Source organism: Festucalex cinctus, chromosome 4 (genome assembly GCF_051991245.1).
Source record: "Festucalex cinctus isolate MCC-2025b chromosome 4, RoL_Fcin_1.0, whole genome shotgun sequence".
Taxonomy (NCBI): domain Eukaryota; kingdom Metazoa; phylum Chordata; class Actinopteri; order Syngnathiformes; family Syngnathidae; genus Festucalex; species Festucalex cinctus.
Genome location: NC_135414.1, coordinates 17,908,084 through 17,930,428, shown reverse-complemented (window position 1 = coordinate 17,930,428; position 22,345 = coordinate 17,908,084). Strand labels below are relative to the sequence as shown.

The window sequence follows — 22,345 nt, the reverse complement described above, 5'->3', positions numbered from 1 at the left end:
CAGCGCCCCCTTGTGACCAATTTGTTTCACGTAACTGTGGCAAGGGTTCTAAAATGAAAGATTTTTCCGTGTTTTTGTTGTTGTTGTTGTTGTTGTTGTTTTTGTAGTAATAGTGAAGGTAATAAAAATGGTTCATGCATGGTGTTTGTGTTTTGCGATAGGGTACAATGAAATATATTTTCCTTAATAATAGGGGATGTGGGGGGCACACCTGGTGTTTTCATATTGCATGTACTTTAACAAAATGTATACAGTATTTACATTTTTCACTTTCAATGTTTACATCAAATTATAGCCACACTATTTTTGTACACAGTGCATGTATACATGATATGTACCTGCAATGACGTAACATCGTGAGGTTTCCGTAGCCAACATTCATGCAGCAATCAATCCAATTATTTATTTATTTTTTTTGCAGGCTTTTGCTGTGTTTCTGGCTTCTGGGTGGTCATGTATATTGTGGGGGGACACAAAGAGGTAACAACTGCCGCCGACTCATTCTCAATTGTTGTTTGTGTAGGTGATGTGCCTCACATCCATGCAGAAGAGACTCACACAGGCCCTCATGTAAAAGATGAAGATTGGCCTCAACCTTCTGATTTTATTAGCTTGACCCTGGATCCAGCTGGAAATTCCACTCAAGCAAGTTCTGATTCAAGAATGTCCTCAGCTCAGTTTGCTGTCACTGTTACAGCTGGCCAGTTTACATATAGTCAAAGGGAGACTGCTTCATCGGTTGTGTACTCACAAAGTAAACCAGAGCCAAGTACCGGGTCTCATCAAAAGGCGACTGCTTCATCAGTTGTATACTCACAAAGCCACCCGCAGCCAAGTAGGCCTACTGGGTCTCAAAAGGAGACTCATTCGGCAGTTGTGTACTTGCAAAGCCAACCACAGCCAAGTACAGGTTCTCATCAAAAGGTGACCTCTTCATCAGTTGCTTACTTGGAAAGCCAACTACGGTCTAGTACTAGGTCTCAAAAGGTGACCACTTCATCAGTTGCGTACTTGGAAAGCCAACCATGGCCTAGTACTAGGTTTCAAAAGGAGACTACTTCGTCAGTTGCGTACTCGCAAAGCCAACCACAGCTCAGTACCAGGTCTTATCAGGAGACTGCTTCATCAGTTGGGTACTTGAAAAGCCAACCACAGCCTAGTATTAGGTCTCAAAAGGAAACAACTTCATCAGTTGTGTACTTGCAAAGCCACCCACAGCCAAGTCCCTGGTGTCATCAAAAGGAGAGTACTTCAACACAATCAGCAGTTGCGTACTTGGAAAGCAAACCATGGACTAGTACTAGGTCTCAAATGGAGACTACTGGTACTTCATCAGTTGTATACCCACAAAGCCAACCACAGCCAAGTACCGGATCTTATCAAGTGACTGCTTCATCTGTTGCATATTCGCAAAGCCAACCTCAGCCAAGTACTGGGTCTCATCAAAAGGGGACTACTTCATCAGTTGTGTACTCGCAAAGCAAACCACAGTCAAGTACCACCTCTCATCAAAAGGAGACTGCTTCATCAATTGCGTACTTGAAAAGCCAACCACGGCCTATTACTCGGTCTCAAAAGGTGACCACTTCATCAGTTGCGTATTCGGAAAGCCGCCCACAGCCAAGTACCGGGTCTCAAAAAGATACTTCATCAGCTGCATACTCGCTAAGCCAACCTCAGCCAAGTACCAGGTCTCATCAGGATTTTGACCAACTGGAACTGTCCAAACCACTCAGCAGCAAGGTGGATTCTGTAATTGAGGGACATTACCCAAGTAGAGAATCTGCTCAGTGGCGTGCCAGTGATGGGATTGCAGGAAAGAAAGGATACGCCCAGGTCCGCCACATCAGGCCTGGCTTGGACAGCATACGGCCACAACCTGACTCCCAAGGCAAAAGAACTTTTCCATACAAAAAAACAGAATCTGGGAGTTGGGCTAAAAGTTAATTATTTTGCAAACAGAAGCCATGTTGTCTTTCAAAAGCAAGCGGCAGTCCAAGGCAGGTTTAAACCTTTTCAGAAACTTTCACCTCCTGAATCCAGTCCTCATAGTGAAGGTGCTCTTGATGTAGGGTTGACACTAAACTCTTTTGTGAATGCTTCTACCAATGGAAACGTGAGGTGGTCATATCTGCAGTAGCTGGGCAATCATTCCCTATAAATGGCTGAAATACAACTTACCTTCGCGCTTAAACCATTGTATGAACACTGTTGGTACTAATACACTTGGTTGGTCTTTAGGATGACGAGTAAAATAAGTTCAGTGTATATCTGAATTTAAGATAATGTAGATATGACAAGTTAAAAAAAAAAAGTTATCACTGGTAATTTGCATGTTTTCTATAGGCTATTATGAAATTCAGTAATGGGCACTGAGCTCAACTGCAACATTCTAGACAAGAAGCTCTTAGTTGTGGTTTTCTGAATAAAAGTAATTTGTGAATAAAAATTTTATTTTTAAATGTAATTTGTGAATAAAAAGTGGGCAATTAGTTTTTATCATGATTTTTACAGAGTACATGAACTATAGCTTTGTTGACCTACACTTTTAATTCAACAGCATTTTTCTATGCTGAACAGTATTTTTTTTTGTTTTATCAAGACAAAGCAAATGACTCAAACTACAAATAAAAATGAATACTGCTTCGACTTCTTATCGCTCGTTCAAACTAGTCATGCAGCGACATCTTGTGGATTTTATTTCCCGGAAGTGTTACTGGCGAGTATTTTTACGTCACCAGGAAGTAGTCGGGGAAACAAAGCGGCATCATGGCAGAATCCACACAAACACGTGAGTCCTAGGAGCTTTGTAGGAATACAAATATGAGAGTAAGACTGAAAAATATGGACGTACCGTGAAGCAATGCGTATTAATCCGGGATGAAGTTTCTACCGTATCTAGCTAATGTTTTTGCACTCCGTGTTCACGGGTACCAGCTAATTTTACACACGGCATCAGGAGTGGTACACTAAAGCAGTGCTTAATAAGCACTGCTTATATAGTAACTAAAGTGTTTCATTAATACTTTGACTAGATCCTTGTGCTGATGTCGGGGACATGCCTGAGTTATCGGACGGTGACAGCGACTCCGGCGATGACAAAGAACAGTGGCAGTGGGTGGAGGAGGACAGTCAACAGGTTACCTGTTTGTTTTGTGACAGGTGAGGGCACAGATGTTTAGAAGAGTAGATACGTCAGTACGCTATGGCAGACCAGGCGACGTGCAATTCTCAACAGCACTTAATACTTCTACAGTATATGCTTGAGGGTAGCTGGATTCAATGATCATTTGGGACATGTTTTAGTCAGTCCTCTATTGGTAGCATTTTTCAAGAAGTTTTATTGTATTGATCACTAAGGGACTGCACACACTCACCTGTTATTTAGTTTTGCTTGGAGCACCTGATGAGAAAGATGCCTTTTTCTGGCACTATGATAGATTAGTTTAGGATGGATTGTTTTACTCAAAATAAATCAAGTTGATTAAGCCATCAAAATTATATTCAGTGTTTTATTATTACACTGTTAATGTCTGCTCATAGTAGCGTGTACTCCACCCCCAGATTACTCAATTCAGTGCCTGACACCTTGCAGCACTGCACAGCTGAGCACCAAGTGAATCTTATAGATGTCATCAAGAAACACAGTAAGTACACAAAGAAACACTGCATAAACGGGAAGCTAAATTATATAAATCCAAGTTGTGATGACAGCATTTCTGTTTTTCTGAAAACTCTTAGATTTAGATGACTACAGTTACATAAAGCTGATCAATTTCATACGCTCAACAGTGAGTATTCACGTCACTGAAAGTAGTATTTCAACATGCGGCTGTAAATTAAGTACTCACTTGCATTTTATGATAACATATTTATTTGTATTCATTTTATTTTGTCAGAAATGTGAGCCATCACATCTCATGGGGTTGCCAGATGGTCCCTTACCGTGGGAGAGTGAAGACTTTCTACGGCCAGTTATACAGGATGACCCCTTATTGCAAACAGGTACATACTCTCGTTCTTTTTCTGTGTGTCTTTTGTAATTAGAACTGTACTTTTTTTTCTCAGAAATATGGCTATAGCATGTGTAAAAATAAATAAATAAATAACGGCTTATACGTTTCTGTCCATCCATCTATTTTCTACACCACTTGTTCTCAGTAGGGTCAAAACTGATTTTGGTTGAGAGGCATGGGCACAGTGCACTGGTCACTAGGCAATCACAGCGAGCATATAGACAAACAAATTACAGTGACATTCATACAAATCGGCAATTTCGAGTCTTCAGTTAACAGTTCAATTTTTCACAGTCATGTACTAACCTTACTGTTCAGTACCTCTCTAGATCTTATTGATGTCCAGTAAAGTGCAAATATAAAAACATTGTAAGCCACTTTAATTGATTTGGACTGATAACAAACGACGGCACTGAAGTAATACTATGACTTGAACCAAGCTTTTATACATCCATTTGAACTATATTTTGTTCTTTGCAGACCCTGAGGACCTGTGTGGTTATCAGGGGACGGTCGCACCAACATGCAGGCCGTTGGAAGCGGAATCCAACCATGCACTCCTGCTGAGGGCAACTTCTGCTGAGGAGGCTCTTGCTCGATCCCTTGAAGATCTGCAAAAACTAAAGTCAGTCATTTTTATATTTGGTTTTTGTAGCCTTTTTTTGTCACCTTGTCAGTCTTCAGAGCTTTGCTTTCGCTCCTGAGTTTGACGTCTGACAGACCGACCGTGTGACTAACATTTGCAATGTAATAGAATGGCCAGCAGGGGGACACTTTTCTGACACGTAACACTACAGCCATAGCTACTATGTGGAAGAAGTTTTAAAGGAAGGGAAAATTCCACTGCAGCAGAGGTTAAAGTGAGGAGGGGGGTCGGAAGAGGGGGCTATAAGGGAAAATTACCGAAAGAGTGAGGAAGGGGAGGGAGAAGATGGGTGACTGAAAAGTCAGCTCCGAAGATAAATGCCTCTCATCTGCTCCATTTACCGCTATGTCCTGTATGCTATAAAGGTTGAGTGTGCTTTCTGCTCACTGCTTTTGTTCTGCATTCTAATATACAAAATATAAAACTCAAATTTATCTTGCATAGGCTGCTCGTCCAGGGTTTGGTGCTGAATGCGGAAACCGAAAGGGCCACTAACCTGAGCAGTGTTGCCGAGCTGCGCGATGATGAGGACGAAGCGTACTTCAGCTCTTACGGTCATTATGGCATTCATGAGGAGATGCTTAAGGTGTGGGCTTACAATGTAAACACATACAAACACTTTGTGATACACAAGCTAGTTCAGCAGGTGTCGTTTCTTTTTCTTTTGAGCCACTGCAGCGGGTGACTTGACTGCACAATTTTAAAGTGATCATTCAGTATACTTTGGATGAGACGTTTTATCGAATGTGGCAAGTAGGCAATTAGCTGTCATGTGAGACACCAACATTGAAACTAATTTTTTCACTGCTTAAGCACTCAAGTGTCAAAGTGTAGACAGCCAAGATGTATGTCTGTGCGCACGGCTGCGTGCGTGTTCCCTACTGCAGTACTTGCATATATCCTGTCGGCGATCCTGATTGGACCGTAGCGCTTTACGTTTTGTGTTCGTCGCACGTCACACTGATGTAAATCGCCTCTGACGCACTGTGCGTTTATGTGGTGAGAGAGACGAAGGAAAGTAAGGGAAACAAGGTGTGATTCTTTTTCTTACTTTCCACAACTTTTAAATTACCTCCACTTTTATAGATATTTGCCAATTAGTAATAAATAGCAGAGGTTAGTTTCAGATGAAGGGTTTCAGTAAAGTTCGCTGTTTAAAAGAGACACTTTGTTTAAGAGCAAATTAAACTACACCACTAATCTCTGGAAGCAGTTGTGGGAAATCGGCACTCAAGTGCTGATGTATATTTTTATTGCAAATTGTCTTCACTTTTAAAAAAGTTGAGTTATTGCAAGCATTTTTTTTGTTCACAGTCTCTATTTTAAAATATATTTGAACACAGTTTTTATTGGCCTATGATTTCAACTAGTTCTTCGTGAATTTGTTGTTGATATCGCTGGCATCACCTATGTCACAATTTGAAAAATTTCACAATTTTTATTTTTACAAATCAATACTATTGGTCAGTCCACATGTATGGGTGTTATTTTAGAAATTGTTGACCAACCTAAAGTGCTGAAAATGGCTTACTCTCTTTGAGGATGCTATATTGATGATTTAACAAATGTTGTGTTTTTGGGGTCTCCTGAGAAATCATGATTTTGGAAGTAGGGGGATTCCGCTCGATTCCTGCGATGTGTAATATGAGACGAATACACAGTACTTTTATTTGTTTTCACAGTCATAGTCACAACTCCAAAAGAAATCATAAGTAGGTACGATGTGGCCCATAACAAAAATTACATCTGCTTTTTTAGGGTCTTCAATATGTTTATGTGAACTAGTCACAAAGTTAAAAGCAATATACAAACAATAACAACTACAAGAATGATAAATATTTTCACAATTGATATTTGCGACCTTGAAATTCCTCAAGATTGTGAGGTGTACAATGTGCACTTACTTTTTGCTGGTAATAGCTGCCAAGCCCCCGCCTTAAATTTCCGTGAAGTAGAAATTGACTTTTATTTTTTAAATTATATTTATTTATTTTATTTTGGTGGGCGATTTACACCACTATTATTCCATTATGCCCCCCTCCCCCGTTCACAAATTAATGTAAGTGGATGCACGGTCCAGCCCGCACTCCGACATATCACATGGGGACAACAATGACGAAACGTCGGCTGACTAACTATATTCAAGTTTTTGTTTTTCATCTTAAAATGGCTTACATTAAATAGAAAACGAATTACAAATGTCACAAATGAAAATCCATGATAGAGTGAATCCGCGATAACCGAACTCCAAAGTTGTGAGGAAACACTGTACATGCAGCAGTATAAACAGGAACATACACATCGTAACATTTACATTTCACAACCATATTTAACTCTGTGAAATTGAAGATTTACTCAAGCTGGGAAAGTCTTCTGGAGAGATTTGTTACCAACTGCAGATCACAAAATCATCCATCCAAACAACACTTCTCTCGAACTGAAATGGATGATTTTTCATGTTCTTGCAGGACAAAGTGCGCACAGAGAGTTACCGTGACTTCATATACAGCAACCCTGAAGTGTTCAGAGACAAGGTGAGCCTATTCTACATAAATACACCCAAAAACACAATACAGAGAAAACATATTTACACAATATTCCCTTCAGAAAATTCACAATTCTCTCAGCAATTTTAATTACAGTCATCAAGGTGCCTGTGAGTTGAATGTGCAGATTAGCTTGTTTAATGCACAGCTAGGCTTTAAAAACAAACACTGCATTTTTCAGGTAAAGCATTAATACGATGATAGTGTCTGATTTAAACCTCTGGGTGACTTTATTAGTGCACTCAAAGTCGACTGCAGAGCGCAGATAACAAACGCTGGCTTCTACTTACAAAACACATAACCCCTTCCCAACAAAGACCGCCGTCGTTAGTCCCAGGAAGCGCTGGTCCATATCATGGCCATCCATTATATAGGGGGCTGCTGGTGAGCTCTGGGATGAGTGTGTGCAAGTGTGAGAGGAAGGTTGCACTGGTGGGGAAATATACGTTATCCCTGTCAGAGTCAAACATTTGGCACAGACAAGGAAGGAGGTTGAAAACTGGGGGATTTTCTTTTTTCAGCGCTACACGATGGCTTGGCAGAGTGCACGTAAATGTGGCTGGTGAGCACAGAGGTGGTGTTTATGTTGTGTCAGCGCTGTGCCTGCCGGCCCATAAGGGCAGCGGGATACCTGCAGGCGCAGCTGCCTCAAATAGAGACACAGATAGGAAGTGTTACGTACAGATGAGTGCATGCTCACTACAGCTGGTGTCAGGCATTTAACACCAGTGGTGGCATACATGAACAAATTAGTTGTTCCCCCTAAACCTGGAAATAGATGTGATTAAGAAGACAACAGCAGTCGAGGGTTGGCGTTTGTGATCCCATTTGAAATAGGTTGGTCAGTAAAGGTGTTTGAAACAAACACAACCCGTTGAGCATTAGAGCATTAAACAAGACAGTCCTGTGTGATGTCATGTAAGATGAGCAAACACAGGGCCTCTCAGTTCTCTAATCCTATGCCGCCATAGATGACTATTACTCTGTTTTCAGTCATTGCATTTTTTTTTTCTGCAATTATCGTCACACCTCCATCCATCCATTTTCTTGACCGCTTATTCCTCACAAGGGTCGCGGGGGCTGCTGGCGCCTATCTCAGCTGGCTCTGGGCAGTAGGCGGGGGACACCCTGGACTGGTTGCCAACCAATCGCAGGGCACACAGAGACGAACAACCATCCACACTCACACGCACACCTAGTGACAATACGGAGCGCCCAATTAACCTGCCCCGCATGTCTTTGGAATGTGAGAGGAGACCGGAGAATCCGGAGAAGACCCACGCGGGCACGGGGAGAACATGCAAACTCCACCCAGGAAGGTCCGAGCCTGGACTCGCACCGGAGACCTCAGAACTGGGAAGCGGACGTGCTAACCACTCGACTACCGTGCCGCCATCGTCACACCTGTATAATGTATTTAGTAATTAATCTCAACTCTATATTTATCGACAAGCACTGCTGTTAGGAATTCAGGGGCAGCAGTTTCAATGAAAACAGCAGAGGCTCCGGAATTGCACCCTGTGGAGTGCCATCCATAATACATGTTTGTTTGTTTTTTTTTTTTGTTTGATGTAGTGTATGTAGTTAGTATGACGGGATTACAGGAATAAAGAAATCACACGACGTACCATCACATCAGTCACAAGTCGACTACCGAGTACACCAAATTCCCTGCAGCACAGATAGGCCAAGCAAGCAATGTAGCGTGATCACCTGCAGCCAGTGATGTCTAAGCAGGCCGTATCATCATGAATCATATGAGTCCGGTGTGTGTCTTGACCTCTGCCAAACCCCCTTACACTGACTCACCGAGCCCCTGGGGTTCGATCGAACCAAGATTGAGAACCACTGCTATAGTCCTTTAGTGACAGGAACACAGACACACAGTCGTGACCCTTGTAAATCTTTGCTTGCCATCTCATTAAAATTTCATGTTGGTTTTTAACCACTCCATCTGCTTAATATCAACCAACACGCTTAAGGATTGATGGCCAGCACTCATTCTCTGACCATGTTGCATCGTTCTTCCCGCCGTGCCTTATCTGACTGTTTGCCAGTCAAGTCTGATAATACAAGCTGTGGTTTATGCATTGTTCTCCTTGGCTTTTACAATACTGATCAAATATGTCCTACTGAACCACGGTAATATGCAGCCTAGCTTCAGACACACAAATACGCACATCCAAATACCTCCAACACCCAAAGATTGTTTTTAATCTTTCACGCCTTTATTTCAGCTTTGTTTCTTCTTCTTCTTCTTCTTCTTCTTCTTCTTAATAGGTTGTTTTAGATGTCGGCTGCGGGACTTGTATATTATCGATGTTTGCTGCTAGGGCTGGAGCCAAGCAGGTCATAGCGGTTGACCAATCAGAAATTATCTACCAGGCCATGGATATAGTAAGGTAAGATAATTTAGTAGGGACTTTTACAGCAGCATGTCATTGCAGAGAATAGTGCTCTACGAAGTATGTCAATTAGCTTGCTAGCATTTTTGACATTGTCAGTTATATAAACTCCAAAGGTTGTCTCCATTTTCTAAAGTTGATGTTTCTTCCCTATTGAGTGCCATTAGTTTGGCCCTATTTTATTCATGCATTCATTCATTTACAGCCGCGGTCTGACTGATTTCTTCCTTGCTTGCTTCCACAGTTGGGGTCTGATATTGGCATACACACACACACATCTTTTTAATATGACCCAATTTCAAGTTGCTTCGTTATTTGCAGTTGTCCAGCGCATGCTTGGGTTCTCCGATCCATTTTACTTAAAAGCCTTTTACAACTGCCGTTATCACTGTTATGTAAGACTTTCTTATAAGCAGAACAACAGGGTTTGCTGAAGGAAAAGGACATTTTAATTTTACAGCCCACTGACTCACTGTGGGAGCAGGAGTTGGCATGCAGGGAGCATCTCAGGTTTGCCAGCGGTGAACACCAAGCTCCGCCCTCAAAGGAACACACATGGCAAAAGAGCTTCTGCTTTGGTGTGACTTTATCACACTGATTTCTGTGCGTCTCTCACTTCCCCTTGCTGCTAATATCAGGATTGTAATTAAAGTGGCTTCTGTTGGTTGCACAGGAGCATCCATCTCCTGTCTCCGCTCCGTAGCTGAAGTTTAAATGAAAGGCTGAATTTCTTCCTTCACAGTCACTTCCTTAATGGATAATGTCTAGATAGTTTTTTTTAATGGCTGGAATTGATGGATTGTCCAATAAAATGCTCTGGATTGTGGAGGTTTGAAACTCAACCTTACTATAGTTATAAAGGTATGGGATTTTTTTTAACCCACTTTTTTGTGTCAAATATGAAATAGAAATTGTTTTTAAGTAGTATTGCCAAGTTGAAAAAGTAGAGCGTTGGAGTAATAAGCTAACTAAATCTAACATTCAAGTATGTTTGAGAGGTTGAGTTTTATTTTAAGAATGCTATTTTGTTAGCTTGTTCTGATGGCCCTTGCTTAACAGACTGTGATGTCGCAGTTTGATCACTAGGGGCACTATTTAAAAGGATTATGTAGGTAAGAGATGAACATCAAAGGCAAATAAAGTAATGTCATGTGGCTACTGGCATGTAAGGATGCATTGTTGCCTCTGAGTGCAGAGCTGTCAAAAACAAACAAAAAATCAAAAAGTAAATACAAGACTGGTTGTTGAGAATATCACACCAACCGAACCCGACCCTCCCAACTAATCCATGACTACTTTTAGTGGTGGATCGCTCGGCTTGTGCTTCGTTGAAGCTAGTGCAGAGCTTATGAGAATTGGAGGAAACATTAATCATCCACACTTGGAACGCGCACCTTGCAACACCACGGCTTGGGCAGTTCATCGTGTCGCAGATGCGGCTATTATTGGAGTGAAGGAAAATAATTTTCAGGATTGCCTCAGTAGGAGCAAAGGAAATCTAAAATGATGTTATAAATTACTGATCGCATGGTAGTTTTCATTTTATTTATTTATTTTTTTCATCACACAGAAGTCATTACATTAGTTGTGAGAGGAATCCATAATTATCAGGCAAGCAAACAAACCAATCAACCATTTCTCTGAATCAAATTACTGAACGGTGTTCAATTTCCCTTCCCGAGCTGTGAGCAGGATAGGGACGGCACCCAGTGATGCTTACCACTTCCTTTTCTGTTCATTTTCTCACTGTTGATTTTGCAGAAATGTCCAAATTTCAGAACCAATAAGCTTTTGTGCTGACTAAAGCAATAGCTCGACCATCCACAATATACGCTCTGCATTTTGTTATTCGACAGCATCAAATGTATTGATCCGTGGTGCTGCTCAGCAATTTATTTTTTATTTTTTTTACCATGAAGCATTACTGAAATCCAAATATAAAAATAATTCCCATTTACATCAAATTTTCTGCTAAAGTACCGAAAGTACATCCTTGCTCAGCAACCAACATCCATCATATTCCCAAGAGATTAAATACACTCTGTCTACTACACTCACCCTGGTATGCATTTCTGTAAGGCAACACAGACACTTGACTCTTTCTGAGGTCTGACATTGTCCTCTAAATCACCACAATAATGAGTTTACAGTGTTTCCCTGTTATGAAGACGGAATTGTGGGTGAGGGGTGTGGGGGATGTCGGAACCTGGAAGGATGTGATAGCGGCCCCGAGGAGAGCGGTAGAGAGGGGGGAAGAAGGTTCAAGATAAGCATCGCTGCTACAGAAATGCACTCTGGGCCGCTGTGAGTAATTGTTCTGTCCTCTGTAACATTAGGTGTCATGATAATGGAATATTCACAGAGATTGATACCTGGAATGGCCGAACTGAAGGGAAGGATCATTCAAACAGTACAGCTGATCAGTTTCTACCTCATTCTGTGGACCTCCGATGATACTTTTCCAGTGTACATCCATAATAGAGCTATGCAAAGGGGTAAAAAAAAAATAAAAAATTGTACTCTGGTAAACAATATAATTAAACTTAAAATATACATCCAAACACTCATCGAGCCACTTGTCTGGTCTGAATTGTTTCGCTTTCTACTCTTCATGGAAATGTTTTTGGAAATATAAAACATAGCCGCAGAACTGAGACCACCTCTCTGAACTTATTCTGTTTCTCGTTGCTATTCCATCCCATTGCGCTCAAACACAGGGCAGAAAGTCTTTCCCTCAGTGAGAGAAGCGAGCAGCCCTGTAATGAAATATGTCAGCATTTGAGATTTGGGTTGAAACCACAAGAGCCCTCTCGAGTTGAAGAACGGAGCTGTTTGCCAAGTTCGTTGGAAGTTTTGTAACGCTTCAATATTTTCTCTGCTGCAGGGCCAATAAGCTAGAAGACAAGATCACTTTGCTCAAAGGCCGCATAGAAGACATCAGCCTCCCCGTGGAGAAGGTGGACGTCATCATCTCGGAATGGATGGTCAGTACTGAAATAATATGGAATTAAAACGGCTTTTTTTTTTTTGGTAAGTCTTGAAAAATATAACACTCCAGCATATTGTCAGTCTTTAAACATCCCATTTACCCCAAAATCAATTAATTGAATCAATCCATTAATAAATCGCTTAGGACAGTGGTTCTTTACCTTGTTGGAGGTAGTGAACCCCACTAGTTTTCTATGTGTAATCACAAAAGGTGCAGAGCATTACCCAGGGTCAGCAACATCACTTATAAAGTTAACTGAAAATTTAGATCCCAGTTTTAAATAGCTCTTTTATCGACAGTCACTCTCTTTTTTTTTTTTTTTTTTTTTTTTTTTTAAAAGTCGATACCGCACCGATAAACGCCCCGGCCGATAAATCAGTCAATCCCAATCCAGAGGTTGTGGGTTCTATCCCATGCCATTGTGACCATGTCGAAGTATCCTTGAGCAAGAGACTGAACCCCCCCCAGTTGCTCCTGATGCTGCGTCATCGCTAGGTGAATGAATAGTCGAACATGTAAAGCACTTTGAGGGCCATTGTGAGGTGGAAAAGTGCTATATAAATGAAGTACTATTTACCATTTTGTCTTCAAACATGACTGTGCCCAAGTGCACAGAATATAAAAGGCAGACTGGATTGATAAAATATGGGAGCCACTCATAATACCTAATATTTAGTAATCCAAAAATTTAAGATTGCAGTCAACTTTGGTTTGTTTTATCAACCACGCCTACAGAATCCAATGTGTCAGCATCCGCGCTACACTTTTTAAACATGTCTTAAATCAGACTGAACTTAAACCACAATGCCCTCTGAATACCTAACCAGCAGGAGCAGTCTTATTTTGACTTGATGGCCATTTATCAGCGAGATTCTGTATGGCGATACAGGCAGGGACGGCCAAAGTTGAACGCACCGCTGAAGTCATCCCTAATTCATGAGCCTCCTGTATCGGTCCCCTCAACCTAAACCCCACCCCCCCACATCATCGTGAAACCCCAGGGTCACGAACAGGGGTCGTCAGCCAGAGCCTTCCTATCCCTTCACTGGGGAAATTGAAATTGGGCAAATGACATGCTCGTGGAACGGTGAAGGATAGGGGGCATAATATCTAATGACACTGGCTCACAGAGCGCTAATATATCTAAGAATCTTCTCGTCACTTCTCATCAAGGCTGCAGTGGCGGGCATTTAAAAGGTTGCCCTCTAATCTGCTTTTATAAAATGCAAAAAGTTACAATAAATGAGTTGTGCATCTCGAGACTTCCTGGCCACTGCAAAGGATTGAACGATATTTTGATGACCTTAGTGAGTAATACGTTAAGCTTTCAATGATGTAGTAGTGCCGATTCTGATTAGCTACAAAGTGTAGATACTTCCCCATAAAATTTGTCATTCTTGCATCACTGAAATTGAAAATTATTTGGAAAAATGCACACATTTCTTAAGCTCACCAAAAATGAAAGTATCCCTGGCTTGATGCCATCATATTTTATTGTGTTCTTAGTTTGCTTCTGACAAATGATGCAGTGTTCACACAACATTTAAAGCCATCAGATAACGACACTGTTCACTCTTCACCATTGGCTGTCACTCGGTGAGAAATTATTGGTAGTCAAAATAAGCACCAAGCTACACGACTGAGTGTAGTCAGTGGGTCACACTTTCCAAAATTAATTTCAACAAGGTCTCACGACTGACCCAGATATTCACTAATCAGGATGTCTTTGTTGATGTGCAATACAAGGACCGAAACTTTTTGGATGCACCTCTTTTGTTCCATCCATCCAGCCCGCCGCTACCGGTTTTGTATTTGAGTGGGGCCAGTATTTCAATCAGTTGATTTACAGTGTACAATCAATCCAATTTGGAAGGGGTCATTTGGCTGCAGAGGCATGTGAAGTTGTGTATCATCAACATAATAGTAATTAAAACCATATTCTGAAATTATTTTACCCTGAGAGAGCACGTAAATACAAAACTGCATCGTGCCTAGGACCCATCCTTGTGGCACACCCGAGATGACTGCAGAATATTTAAACAAACAACCAGCACGCTGGGTTCTTAGAAAGATAAGAGTGGAACCAGGAGAGTGCCTGCTGGTAAACCCCAGTCTAAAAGCAATCTGTGGCTTACGCTTTTGGAGGAAATTAGCTAACCAGCCACAAAACTGTGTATAATCTGGTGATTTATTAAAACATAACTTGTAATCATTATTTGTAGAAATTGTTTACGCTGTAAATGCTCTAAGGTCTCACAAAGTTTGATATAATGTGATTTACCAATCCAAAAAGCAGGATTATGTTGGTTTATAGCGTTCAATAGCACATGCTGTTGTGAAGCGATATCACTTCTTTTTGTCACTACGGTCAGCTATGGCGCAAAAGGAATCATACAGTTCATTTCCAGTTGTCAGTGTCGTTAATGCGCACAGGGGACAGTGTTAAGAGGACTAATGGACAGAGGTGCGTGATGAATGTGCCCTGTCAGTAGTGATGGTGATGGAGGAAGAGGAGGCAGATGAGTGTCTGTCTGTCTGTCTTGGTAGTGTTTGAAAGACTGTTTTTAGTAGCGCCGCTGTCATTTCATAACTCACACCATCGATCGCTCCTCTCTCTCTTGGCACACTGAAAAACAAACACTGAGGATCAGATAAGAGACCAGAGGGCTGCTGGCGATCATGAGGTCCCCAAAGACTAAATAAAGACTCAGAGCAAGATCAATCACAGGTGATGGGCCTGCTCGCTTTGGAGTGTTGCTTTAGCGTTGCACATTCGTATACTGATGCAGAATTCAATGTTTCTTTAGTTTTTGTCCATGCAATACGTATACATTAAAACACATTGAGATGGAGATTGAACAACTGTCTCAAGATGCGAGTCAAGTGATTCAGTACAGATTAGATAACCAAACATATGTGTCTATATTCACCTTACAGTGTTTAGGGACTATTTTTAGTACAAACACCTTCAAATGGGAATTTCAATTGCATGATTATGAGAGAGAAATAGAGAATCCCCCAAACTGTCTCAGATGCACTTGAACTATGTACAGTGCTATATTTTAGCAACATAATTGTTAATTGGAATAGTCCAAAGATGTTTGATGCACACAGCTCTCCTTCCACATTGATGGTGTTGGCCTAAAAGTTGTTCAAAATCTATTTTGTGCCTGTCTTCTAATAATGGAGCACAATTTAAATAAATTAAAAGCGATGGCTACTGCCTGAAGCTGTCTAGGATAGGCTCCAGCACCCCTGCGACCCTTGTGAGGAGTAAGTTAAGAAAATGGATGTATTTATCTCATTCACCACACTCATCTGTTGCTGTAAATGAGTCTGCCTCCCCCTTAAGACACCCCCCCCCCAATTCTTCAATCAAAATACACAAATGCTAAAGAATTAAAATTAAATTAAAAATTAAAAAGAATTACAGCACCCTCATAAAATTGATTGTGTCTCATGCAAGTTAACACCGCCCTCTGTAACTCTGGGCAGGCACTTTAGACTATCATCAAGGCGACAGACCCCCTTGATTCTAAAATGGAAGTTCATAGTTCTCCCAAAGGTTAGTCGAACCTTTTTGATAAAATGTTGCAGTGCAACTCTAAAACTTTAAAAGCACAAATTCCAACATGTCACAATTGATCAAGTCAGATGAGTGTGCGTGTGTCAGCAGGTAAATTAATAGCTGCCCCTCCTTTAGCCTCATTTTCGGCGCTGAGAGCATTACCTGCCTCGAAAGAGAATGGAAGTCATCAGTCATCCTCTTCTTTTGTCTGTCTCACTGTCAATCACTCACGTCGCACGCGCTCACCTGACAGGTTCACGTGTGTCTGTGTAAAAATGTTGATTTATTGGCTGCATCTTCTAAGATTAAGGTGGTTTATTGCTGCCGTCGTACAAGGTGTATCAAAAAAGTTGCAAGAGTCTTAGCAGAAGATATTACAAATTTTCCTCTTCACTCATGGACAGATGTCGACAGTTCCTGGCCAACATCACAGTGGTGCTATATAATGTTTTTTTCTTTTTGTTTCTCACTATCTGTACTAAGCTTGAGGGGGTCATCAATGGGAAAATATATTTAAGTCACTAACAGAGAAATATTTTTAAAAGAATGAACTGTTGATCATTTACATAATCATGTCTGAAAAGAGCCAAACTTTCCCATTTTAATGAACCTTATGAAAGAAAATTCCCCAAAAATATCTCCATCCATCCATTTTCTTGACCATTTATTCCTCACAAGGGTCGCAGGGGGTGCTGGCGCCTATCTCAGCTGGCTCTGGGCAGTAGGCGTGGGACTCCCTGGACTGGTTGCCAGTCCCCCAAAATATATATTTTATATAAATATATTTTATAGATATTTCGCTTACGGTATTATATATCATCCACAAGTAAATTTAAAGTAGCCGAGTTGTATTTCTTTAATATTATGATGCTCGGATTATGTTATTGACTTTTTTTTTTTTTTAAAGTAACTCTCCCAACCCAGGATTTCAAACCCAAATTGTCCAATTAACACATTGGGAAGGCTAAGGCCTGCTGCAGGAAAGAACCTCCTTTTTGTTCTCTGAGCTAACAAGTTGATATTAAACCCATACTAATAAGGTTGCGTATATAATATAGGATAGCTGCTCTTCTCGTTAACTCAAAATTATGAATATACGAGTAAGGACTGCATAAACATGGTACTTTTATTGGACAATTATACATATCATATCACAGTCATATTTGCATTTCCCTAAAGCGAAGTTGTGATCAATATATTCATACTATTGGGGTAAACCTTGAATTAAAATTACTCAAGTGAAAGAAAACTGCAGTTCCCTCAACTAACAAACACTTCTTTATTCACATTTTACTGTATAACATAAAATCTATAATTGATTTCATAATACACTACTACTTTAATTTCCTGGTAGCTATGCTGCTAATTGATCTTGCGCCATCATTCTTGTGTGTTTCTCATTTGCTTGGATTAAAATGGAAATTAGGTTTGTATTGGAATCTGCACAATGATCAGTCACCAAATGATTACACATGGAATCTATTGCAGTAATGTCTATGATATGTTTATGGTAATTTGGTGTCTTCTGACCAGGGATTTCATCTAGAAGAGCCTGGCTGACATAGAGGCTCTGCCCTCTGTATTCAGTGAAGCATGCAGGCCCTCCAATACACACTTGACACACACACACACACAGATCCGTGCACACAAGCCTTCTCCTTTATTTTGTTGTGTCACTCCTGGGACCGCGAGTGATGATGATCTGCAGTAAATGAGGCAGATGTGTTTTGAATGCAGGAGAAGAGCGCAGTGCAAACTGCTGATGCAGATTGTCTCTTGTAATACACCCTGCTAGCTACAACCAAGATTGTCCAAAACTCACAAGCATATCACAAAAATAATGGAAGGCTTTGTGCCTTTCTGCAGCTTTTTTTTTTCTTGTCCATAATATCATCAAAAAGATTCTGAGAATCTGGAGAAAGGTCTGCATGCAGGTGATAAGACTGAAAATCAACAGTGTATAAGTAGACTGGCCTGCTAGCAGTCCAGACCTGAAAAAAAAGACCATCACTTTGGTGGTACTTGTTAAAAAATCTTGAACATCGGCGTCGCTTTTGATATACTGCCACATGAGCCATGGTGAGGATCTTCTCTTGTCAAAGCTGCTTCATTTTTGAAAAGATAATACCAATTCATGGCTGCGCGGTCATTTTTGACTCATTCCTATTACTTTTTTTTTTTTTTTTTTTTTAAACGTCAACTTGGAATTGTTTGTGGGCTGTCTGCCCTCAGTGCAGCCCGCTGGTTGGGAATCACTGCTTTAAAGAGATACTTGACTCATTGTGCCATTTTCAGCAGTAAAAAGTTAATATTGTGTCTATAATTGACATGGTAACGTCAATATTTTTCATGTACAATTAATACCTTTAAAAATATTTTCTTTCTACTTGCTGTCAACTGAAGATGACATCACGTGTGTTGAGGAAATAGGTAGCGACGAATGATGGCTCATTTTACTGACCAAACCCAGAAAACAGGTGAACCATGATTGGTCGTTACCGACTTCCTCAGCACAGGTGATGTCGTCATCATCAGTTGACAGCAAGTGGGGAAAAAATAGTTTTAAAGGTATTAATTGTACATGAAAAATAATGACGTTATCAAATTAATTCTGGACAAAATATAAAATTTTCACTCCTGAAAATGGCTCAATGAGTCAAGTATCCCTTTAGAGCAATTAAAAAAAAAAAAGGGGGGGTGGGGGGGGGGGTTTCCTATTTAGCCCTTTAACAAAAGATTTTTTTTTTTTCTAGAAACAACATAATTGTCATTTTGTAACCTTTTTGTAAACCTGCAGTGGAATTGATTAAAGTTAATTGAAATGAAATGAGCAGCAATTTAGAATTGAGCCAAAGGGAACATGCGGGAGTATGCTTAAAAAAAAAAAAAAAAAAAAAAAAAACACACCACAATTTCCAGTATGGTCTCATTCAGGTGATTGCTTTTCAGCATAAACTCTCGCTCTCTGTATTATTACAAGTTTCCTTTCTCTAGTGCATAATACTCATCAAAAATTCCAAGGGAAAAGTACGGCGTATAGCTAACCCTGTGTGACTCAGTATTTCTCTGCTCTCAAGTTGAATTTTTAGTCTTCCACTCCATCATGCAACATGACAATCAACCTGGTAGTTTTTGCTGGCTCAGAAAAGGTCATTGACCTACAGTACCTCGGTTGAAAACTGTTATCTGGTGAGTTTTAAAATTAAGTATAAGCCGTTTGTGTCAAGGTGACAAATGTAACAAAGCTGTAAAAGAGTGTTTGCTATTTTTGTTTTTGTCTTGGTGCAAACAGGAGACGTGCTTGAGCACTGCATGTGAGGCCACGGGGAGATGTGTTTTATATGCTAATTTTGTTAATGTGTATAAGCTGTTTCAGCCCATTCTCATTAGGGTTTTCATTAGTCTCTTATGTAAATGCAAAGTGGCTATACTGCAGTATGTCACTCGCGCAACCATGGCTCTCTGAACTTCGCTCTTGTCTCACACCTCGTCGTATTAGCTTCACAGAGCTGACGGAGTCGTGCATTCGCTGCTTTCACACCGCCGGTGAACGATTCTGTGTGGTTGCGCGCAGCAAATTTGTAACAGAGATGGGATGTCACCTGATTCCCATCATGTGTTGAAAGCAATAGTCACTGTCACCATCCCGTGTCTAATTCTCAAATTGCAGGATCTCATGTTGTCGTGTGAAAGTGCAAAGTAGCGTCAATATCCTACAGTACGTATACCATATGCAACATGTACAGAAAGTATGAAGCACCCCTATAATGAAGTGGCTGTAACACGAGGTAATTAATATTTGAATGCATAAAATTGTTGGGTGTGGACCTTTTGTGAAGGTAGCGTGAGCAGTAATCCTGGACCATCATTTGACCATAAAGGTGTGCCTCTTCTCACAGGCCTCTCCCTCATATCCCTTTTCCTTCAAGTGAAGCAGTGTCCCGTGAAATTGGCACTAAATTATCAGGCCGGTGTACGCTGTGTGAGGGTTTTAAAAACGGTACAGCGTTAAGGTCATTGACTGGACTATAGTCAGCAACAATGAGTGCATCTGACTTTCTATCCTGACCAATCTGGCATCAACAAACAAGGAGTGTAACATGCCGGTCGGTTCAGGTTTATCTGCATCATCACCAGCAGTTATCAGCTCTGAATATTGTTGATGGTGGTTATTATGAGGTCAAAGATATAAATCATTTTTGCTTCCCTTGTTTGTCCCCCCTAGTGCTGTCACTATCAAATATTTTGAGAATCGATCATTTTAATTTTGAATTAGTGTATTACAAAGGCATTTCCCTCCTGATTACTGTTTATTAACCAGTGATTGGTGTTTATTTCATACTTTGTATTTGTATAGTCATTAAAAAAAAAAGAAAAAAGGGGGGGGGGGGGGGGTGTCTCGATATCCTCTGAAATCAGAGGATTTGGACAATTTTCAATTAAAATTCATTAATGTCAATTAATTTGGTAATTGATTACTTGTCGATTAATCAGTTTTGACAGATCCCCTCTCATCCTTTCAATGAAATGCTGCCTTAATTTAAATAATAAGACTCTTGTTGTTTAGCACAGTTGAGTATTATTTAGCTCTCCCCAACCTACCTAAGCTAAGCATCCAGTCCTTGTCCAGACTTTCTTTGTCACATACTACAAAGTGTTGTCATCACACTGCTCCGCCCTTTTAAAGTTTGACATCCTGGCCCTCACCTCACCTTGTTCATTTGTGCCCTCGTAAAAGAGGAACAGTACAATGCTTGCAAATCTCTGTATGACTGATGGCCCAAGTCCGAAAGAAAGTGTGATAGTAATAAAAAAAAAAAAAAAAAACTATGCCATAACTAATGCATGTGAGTAGTAAGCAATTTTTGCACATTACGTGAAACAAACAAATCATCTAATTGTAGATGCTACAAGTCCTGGAAAGATGTCATCTTTTACTTTCAAGATTGGTTGTATTGGTTAAAAATCCCCAGTGCCTCAAATATTGAAATCACACATAATGTAGTGAATTAATTTGTCTGGCAGGTTAGCCGATCTTCTGGTTAGAGGGGTAACCGGTAGAAAAGGGCGTTTGTCAGCAGAAACCGACATGGTGTAGACAAAATGCAATTTCAGCATTAATGAAATAATAGCACGCTTAATGTATTATCTGCTGGAGCGGAACAGTACATCCTCTCAGGGTCAAATTTGGATGTTTTGTTCAAGACTATGTAGAGATGTTGCGCCTTTCACGCCATAGTGAATTCAACTTTTAACTGCTAATAAGTGCAATTAAAACTAATTGATACTATTTACATGTCTAAATTCCATCATACATGTATTCGAGGTATGTGCTTATCCATTGGGACCAGTTTATACCCAAATAGCTTAAGCCTTTCTTCTTTGATTTGAATACAAAATGTTAGAGCTTTAGTTATATCAGAATGTGACATGGAATTAATTTCTGCCGTTTTGTCTTTCACAGGGTTACTTTTTGCTATTTGAGTCCATGTTGGACTCAGTGTTGGTGGCCCGAGATCTCTATTTGGATGATGGTGGTTCAGGTAGCTCTTACACTTTCTCTTCATTCCCATCACAAAAGGCAGACACACATAAGACATGCACATGGCATGTTAAACTGTTTCCTGAGACATTGCAAATACTGTCTTTTTATGATTATCTCGTCAAAAACTGGAGTGTTAGTCATTTGGGGGAATTTATTTGCCAAAACCAAGACTAAGGACAAAGCTTGGATTATCAGCCAGAATCGCCTTTCCATAACTGTGTTGGCAGCGAATGAGGTCCGGTTGGATTCGGAATTTCCTTCTTAACTATGGATTATTTTTTTTTCTTTTCAGTTTAACATACCTTACCTTAACTTGAATCCTGCATCGCATTGTGGCCAAAGGTAGAATCCTGGTCGGTTATTGTGCCTTTTGTTGCTGTAAGTAGTAAATCCTTGTTCTGGCAGATGCCACATGATAGAAAAGGTGGCAGCAACCTTTGACCACAATGTGTCACGGGATGCAAGTTAAGTGAATCTAATCTTTAATCTTAAAATTAAACACTTTTTCACAATTATAAATGGAAATTTTGAATCCAACCAGAACTCGTTTAGGAAATGGGGATTTCGGGTGCTAGTCTGAGCTCTATTTTTAATATATGCAAGTCACATATATGTCACATGACCAGCCAA

The 22,345-nt window shown here is 40.4% G+C and overlaps 1 protein-coding gene across 2 annotated transcripts in view; it reads left to right on the top strand.

The window, feature by feature from the left end:
- The first annotated feature begins 2,694 nt into the window (after positions 1–2,694).
- prmt3 (protein arginine methyltransferase 3) overlaps positions 2,695–22,345 on the top strand; it is a 44,696-nt gene continuing 25,045 nt past the window's right edge. Inside the window, exons 1-11 of one of the 2 annotated variants that reach the window (XM_077519412.1) lie at positions 2,695–2,791; positions 3,036–3,162; positions 3,565–3,647; positions 3,742–3,791; positions 3,900–4,005; positions 4,497–4,641; positions 5,107–5,248; positions 7,131–7,196; positions 9,489–9,610; positions 12,498–12,597; positions 21,635–21,713. In XM_077519412.1, the coding sequence (XP_077375538.1) occupies positions 2,770–2,791; positions 3,036–3,162; positions 3,565–3,647; positions 3,742–3,791; positions 3,900–4,005; positions 4,497–4,641; positions 5,107–5,248; positions 7,131–7,196; positions 9,489–9,610; positions 12,498–12,597; positions 21,635–21,713 (1,042 nt within the window). In that variant the 5' untranslated portion in view covers positions 2,695–2,769. The other variant, XM_077519413.1, reaches the window with a different exon arrangement.